Here is a 7,180-nt window from a genome sequence, read left to right as displayed (position 1 = left end):
TAGCATCATCTGAAACACTTATACTTCAAATCTATATTTATATACTTATCTATATCTAACACTATGCCACCACAATTTTATGCATGTAGTCTATTTTTGCAGAAGCAACCAGATGGGGCGTGTTTACGATATTGGCAAAGCAGAGCGAGAAGCTAGATAGAGAAGCCTAATAGACCTTTTTCATAATGAGGTCAAACGCGAAAAGTCTGATGTTACACGAAATTTAATTGGCTCCTAACGAGCCAATCACACTTTTTGCTCCGAATTAAGATCCCAGCCATGGCCCTGTGATAAAGCTTTTACATAAGACCAAACTGCTAACATATTATTTATGTACTACGCACTGGCCTGTCATTAATTTGCCAGTACTCACTTGAGTTCTTGAAATCCTTGAGAGATTTGTTCTGACTGCGCACACTCGGTATAGCGAGACTATATATCAAACAGATTTGAACAAACTTGTTCATAACTGTTAAACCAATGGTTAAGCCATCATCTCACTATCAGCTTGGGTTGGCGAAGACTAGCAATAAATCAGGTATGAATATTTCTACCTTTCGTACTTCGCTGTGCTGTACATTTTAATCTACTTTCATTTTGCAATTCTTTCCAGCTACAATATTACTTACAATATTCACTTCTTATTTTACCTCAACTTAATGACGTGTAACTTTTTTACTTTTAACTTTTTTACTCGTCTATAATTCCTTTACTTTCTTAGACTACAAAAATCAAGATACGCGCTGAAAATCAGGTTAGAATTTAAATTTTCTTGTTCCAAAATAATATTTTGATTCATCTAATGATTGAGTATCATATAGACCATATCCGTGGTGCGAAACTGTGAGTGATATGACGCCAAGAACAAATAGTTGAGCCGCACTGTCGAGTAATCTGTAATGCTGCGGTTTTTCATTGAGAAAAGTGTTTACAACATACCTACTCGCCGAATTTGCAGCGTCACGCGATGTGATTGGCTAAGCTTTGTACAATATATCAGCTCATATACGGAAACAAGACGCCAATTCTGGCGGTTACTGCGTCGCGCCAATCGTTGCATGCAACTGTGCCCCATTTCCTGTCAATATTTATTCGTTTAGAAAAATGTTTCTTTCCTAGGTTTTCTAGTAAATAGAGCACTTCGTACAGAATATACGGGTAAAACTGCATTTTTGGTGCTAGGCATATGTAGCTAACGATATACGTAACGTGAATAAGGCTGAGTTTGGAATCATGTACTCTGGGAATCAGTTTGTACTGAAATTCAATAGGATCGGTCTGGCCGTTTTTACCCTTGAAAGGAAAGTGCGGTTTGATTGAAAAATGGCATAGAATAACATACAAGGCTTTCATAGCATACAAGGCTTTCATGATTCATGTGATCGGTGTCTGTAAACCCGTTTTAGTGTAGGTTTACCATGATCAGTGTGTGCTAGTGTATGCAGAATGAGCATATCAAACAAGACAAGTCGAGAATCCAGCATTATGATTACCTGTACGTATTTTCTCGAACGACAGACGTCTAGATTTCCTGCGCTATCGGCCATGCACAGCGACTCGTGTACGTGTTATTTTATATGACGTGTATCGTGCATGCAGTTTCCTGCTTTTGGTTCGCACGACCCGAGTTCGAATCCCGGCGACAACAAACTTTTTCAATTTTTTTGTTTCAGTAAAATATTTCTTTAGTGGGGGTTACAAGGCTTAGATTACTATTTGAAGTGTGTTTAGCACGAAAATATTTCGATACGAAATCAAACAAGTTCAAAATACGAGTATCTTAGTTGGCCTGCGCGGCCAGGTAGACCGGGTCGAAAACGTAAAAAACACAAAAAAAAACAAAAACAAAACACCGACGGCAATTTAAGACTGCGTTCGCGCAGTGCGCTGAGAATTGTGAATTGAGAATTACGGTTGTAATGAAGTTCTGGGTGTATTATAAAACAGATATAAACCTTCCTTTCGCTCACGTCGTTATTGGCATTCACCGAAGGACTTGTAGCCTCGTTATCAGTAATGAACGAAACTTACGTTAAGCTAATCGTTCTCTATTGGCTAAGACTAAAAAGCTCGTTCGTTACTTACTGTAAAATGCCAAGTTAGAGTAATATATTCAATACATAAAGGAAAATATTTTTCAGTTCTGTCAACGGAAGCTATAATATTGGCATTTGAGAAACTTGGAGTACAACATAGTAGTTTCAACTTTAGTATTTGCTTGCAAACCTTTTCATAAATATATTGCCATTGTGCTTTTTTGTTTATCTGCCAACTGGCACCACAATAAGTCAAAATGCCCTCAACTTCGAATACCGAGTCAAATACAAGCATTTTTAGCCAGAATTTTGTTGGCAGCCATTTAATGGGAAAGGATGTTACAGGATCACACACATTTTGGTGTTGACTTCACTCACAATTCCTAAACTGTCAGTGTTAGTGCATGTAAAGGCGATCCAACGAGAAATTCTAAACAAGATAATGCTCCTTCGAATTCAATGCCTTTAAAGCCTTGACAGGAAATATCTGTCAAAGACTTGTGTCCTACGAGTTTGATCTATCGTGTTGAATTAAGATGAACACTGTGTTAGGCGTGAATGTTATATATGTCTGTTTTCTGATAAACATGTGGTTTTATTATACATTAAGAAAATAATATAAAGTTAGTTGACAAGCATTGAATGACGTATGCGACGTTTTATATTCAGTTCATATGTAAGGAGCGAAAACAAATGTTCTTTATTGGTTAGATGTAAATGAGACAGTGTATGCATGTTGGTTGCTCGTGAAGAATAATTAAAGCTAGTTTTTTTACAATCTTTTAGATCTAAAATCTTTTAGATTCCTTATTGGCTTCTATATCTGAATTCCTTATTTTGTGGCATTTTCTTTCAAGGTTGCATGTTATCACGGTTATTTTATGTTGTCGCTTTCTCTGCCCATGTGAATGATGTGATTGTCGGGAGGGAACCACATCTACACATCAGGGGCCGGTTGTACGAAGGCTGTCTGGATAGCGCTATCCACCGGATTGTAATTTTTTCACTTGCTTTGAAATCTCCCGTTTTTGGGTCCAAGTGTATCAAGCCTGGTTTCCATATGACGCCGACCTGTCGCCGACTCATTGTCTGTAATCATCCAAGGATAAAATGATTTCAGAAAGACAAAATATTTCACTGATTGACACATCAAATATCACCGACAATAATACTTTGCCGTCGTCGGCGTCAAATGGAAACCGTTTCATTAAATCCTTAGTATTCCTAAATTCAGTACAATTTCCTGAAGGTTCGCTTTAATAATTTTTCGTTCCAGATCTGATATTTTATTGCTTTTCGAGCATTTCCAGAACGATTGAAAAAATCACTATCCGATGGATAGCGCTACCAGCAACCGGCTGCATCTGTAGTATTGGAAAGACCATTGTAAAATCATTGAAACGACTTCCTTTACTCGTTAAATGCTAAATATTATTAGCAACTTTCTTAATTTCTCGATTTACTTTTAGAGGCTTTAGATATGCAGTATATTCTGGCTCTAGCTGCCGCTCTCTTCGTGATGTCAACAGTGCAGGGTATGCATAGAAATATTTAACAGATGTTTTTAAAGTGGAAGTCAAGTCCGTGGAAGTGAGCTCCGACACAAATTCTGAATAAATTTTGTCCAAATTTCGCATTGTTTCGAATTTTGTTCAACAAAAACACTAGTTTATATTCATTTGAAAGCATACTGAACCTAAATGTTGTTAGATATTCAGACAACACAATGTATTTTAAAAAGTGTGGAAGTTCAAAAATGTAAACAAACCGCTTGTTTACAATACGGATTTGACTTCCACTTTAAATGATGTTCTGCATCGTATATAGCCAAGATTGCTATTTTTCACGACAGAAGATTTTAGCTGGATTTCGTCTATGCCTACGGTCTACGGATATAATATACAACATCTTTCTATTCGATTCTGAAATCATTCTATTCAGTAAATCAGCAGACATGCATATATATACCTGGACTGCCTGCTCGTACACTTTTAGCGACGAGCGTGGCAAGTCAGATCCAGATAATCAGATTTCCTGATGAATATGAGAGTGAAATACTGGTCAGTGGTCGACTTTATGAGCAAACACTCTCATAATCGCCGCCATTTTGAAGCACGCATTGTTAATGACGAGCAGGCAGTCCAGGTATATGTATGTCAATGTCTGGGGTGACGACATGGCCAGGAGGGGAAGTGAGGAGTCTTTTTGTTGTGTGTAGCATTAATAAGATCGTAAAATTTTACAGGTTTATCGACAAATGATTCTCCTGTCTGTTTCGACGAGCACCGCGTATCCTATATCCCCTGCTCTAATGAAACGAATTTTGAACCTTCGGTATGTGATTGTGGAGACAAAGTCAAAGGTTGTTATGTGAAGCTTGAGATCACAGGTGGTAATAGTAGTTTCAAAATTAATAATGGTAGATTTGGCCCCACGATTATCGTAAAACACAAAGGAATATTAGCCGTTGATGTCATCAATAAGATCGATGAAGTGACTTCGATACATTGGCATGGGATGCATCAGAGAAATGTTCCCTGGATGGACGGAGTGGCAAATATAACGCAATACGCAATTCCCAAAGAAGGTGGAAAATTCAGGTAGAAAACGTAGACTTTATCACTCATCAGGAGATCTCCAGGGTTAGCAAAGTCAACAAACGTTGATAATCCCCCTTAAAACATTCATTACAGCCCTTTATTTTCAACCACCAGAAATTAAGGAATCCCACTGCAAAGTGCAGGGGGTAAACAGAGATACACGTTTCATTTTAGATATATATTCCGGGCTCATCCTTCGGGAACTCATTGGTATCATTCCCACGTGGGATATCAAAGAGATCACGGAATCGTAGGAGCTTTAATCGTGAGAGAAAATGAAGGAATATTGGACAAATTGAGCAATTTCCCGCCCCTGAAGGGAGAGAGTATTCAAGATTTCCCAGAGAATTCCACGTTGTCTGTTACAGAACACCTGGAATCTGGACAAGGAGGCGTTTGTATGCTGGATAAATCCCGGTCACCACAACTTAATAAAAAAATTTCCGCATTCCTAATAAATGGCGTTGTACTAAGAGGATCTGTAGATGAAGGAATTCATGAGGTACGTTTTTGAAAACTGCAATGTCCGAGTTAGAAGTAGAACTAGAGGTGGGTGTAGGGGGTGGAACGAAAGGTGGGTGCAGAACTAGAGGTGGGTGGTGTGATTTTCGTTGCCAAAATAAGCCAGGTCCAATCGTAGCACGTTGTTCAAGCGAGCACGTCAACTTTAAAACGAGATATATGATACCGCGTTGCGTTGATACTAAATGATGTCTCGCTGCCAAGAGGTGTGTTTTTGCGAATCTGTTTAACTACACAAATTTATTAATATTTGCAGGGACCATATTATACGGTGGAGAAAGGGAAAAACTACAGATTTCGAGTGATTGGCGCCATGGAGGAGACCGTCTTTCGCATTTCTATCGATGACCATAAATTGATCGTTGTGTCCACGGACGGTTATCTTACAAAACCTTTTGAAACTGACGTTTTACACGTTCATGTCGGCGAACGATACGATTTTGTTGTGAAGACACGGGACGATTTCGAACCAGGGACAATTTTTCCAATTCGAATCGATTCGGTGGCGGTCAAATGCCAAAACCGCAGTATGCCGGAAGTCAGTGGCATCGCTTTTCTAAAGTATAAAGGAAACGCGGGAATTGTAAGAGATCACCCCTGCACGGGAGAATGTATAGCGTTGAACTGTCCTTTCCAGAACTACCCTGAGGATTATGTTCCATCGTATCGTTGCATCAACGTGTACAACGCTCTTAGCTTGCTAGTTCCAACCCCTCCAAATGAACTTCCAGACGACCCACTAGTACAAGAGTTTTTTTTCGACTTCATATTCAACCAGGGCCCAACGATCAACAGTGTTAAAAATGGGTTACCAAGCATACCTTTCGACATGAGCGTTGGACGCGTTCCAGGCGAATGCGCGTATAACCAAAACCCGCCCTGCGGTGGCGTTGAATGTCCGCACGCGGTTTATGTTAAACAAATAAATCGTTCAAAGTCCATCGAATTCGTCTTCTCCTCGCTACCAAGAAGTCAAAGAGAAGATAGTATATTAAATCTGGCAACACATCCTAACCACATGCACGGTCATTCATATTGGGTGACAAAAATCGCCTACCCAGAGTATTTCGCGAATGGTACAATAGAAAAAGCGAACGATGATATAAAGGTACCAGATTGTGGACATGGTAACTGGAGTGAGGGTAGACCACATATACCCCCTGTTAACGACACAACGATACGCAAGGATGTGATCATCATTCCTGCTGGTGGTTATGTTGTAGTTAGGTTCCGTGCAACGAATCCAGGATGGTGGATCATGCATTGTCACATTGACCCTCATCTTAACAGATGGGATGGCGATTTCCATAGGGGAAGAAACCGACTGTCAGAATCCACCACCGACTGCAATGAATGACTCAGCAACCACAGAATTCTGCTGGAGTGTTGAAGAATTTAAAGTAAAGGAGGAGCATATCGTGTGTCCAAAGAGCACCGAAAAACCTCCAGTGATCGCCGACGAGGAGCAAGTTCAAAATGAACCGGCTAAAGAATTTGATGTCAAGAGCGAGATGGACGACGGTAAATCTGCTGGCGAGAACTATGAAGAGGAATGTCTGAATCCAAGAAAGCTTCTGGGGAAGCAAATGAAGAAAAAACAGAAATGGTTTTAGAAAGAACAATCTCTTTCACGTTTTCATATAATACTTGAGATAGTTTGTAGTTTAGGGATGCAGTCTTAGATTCACGGGGATTTTGAATTGTTCGTAGCCTACGCAACATTTAATTACATAGGTTGTATAAGGTATATTCTAAACGTTTTGTATTGCCCACTTGGGCCTAAAACTTTACCATTTCGCACGTTTAACATTTCAACAACGTACATAGTCATTGTTTTTCTTGTATGAGTAATAATAAATATTTTTGTCCCTAAAACCTGGTGCAGACTGAAAATGTGCTGCTAACTCTCAAATCGTCAAAGTGAACATCGTTTTGATTTACTGCCTATAGATTTCAGATCAGCGTACACGGAATGCCATCAACCTTCAATAACCGTTTATATCAAAGTCTCGTTAACTATCC

The 7,180-nt window shown here is 39.3% G+C and overlaps 1 protein-coding gene across 1 annotated transcript; it reads left to right on the top strand.

The window, feature by feature from the left end:
• Window positions 1–413: 413 nt before the first annotated feature.
• LOC114520664 (laccase-2-like) lies at window positions 414–7,000 on the top strand. Its single transcript, XM_028540985.1, has 6 exons — window positions 414–538; window positions 722–754; window positions 3,506–3,571; window positions 4,282–4,639; window positions 4,775–5,138; window positions 5,415–7,000. The coding sequence occupies exons 3-6, from the start codon at window positions 3,517–3,519 to the stop codon at window positions 6,513–6,515; spliced, it is 1,878 nt and encodes a 625-aa protein (XP_028396786.1). The 5' UTR covers window positions 414–538; window positions 722–754; window positions 3,506–3,516; the 3' UTR covers window positions 6,516–7,000.
• Window positions 7,001–7,180: the final 180 nt, after the last annotated feature.

This window comes from Dendronephthya gigantea, unplaced genomic scaffold (assembly GCF_004324835.1).
Source record: "Dendronephthya gigantea isolate DGI-Jeju-01 unplaced genomic scaffold, DenGig_1.0 000016F, whole genome shotgun sequence".
In the NCBI taxonomy this organism is placed as follows: domain Eukaryota; kingdom Metazoa; phylum Cnidaria; class Anthozoa; order Malacalcyonacea; family Nephtheidae; genus Dendronephthya; species Dendronephthya gigantea.
The sequence above is the reverse complement of the archived record's forward strand: the minus strand, read 5'-3'. Positions and strand labels throughout refer to the sequence as shown.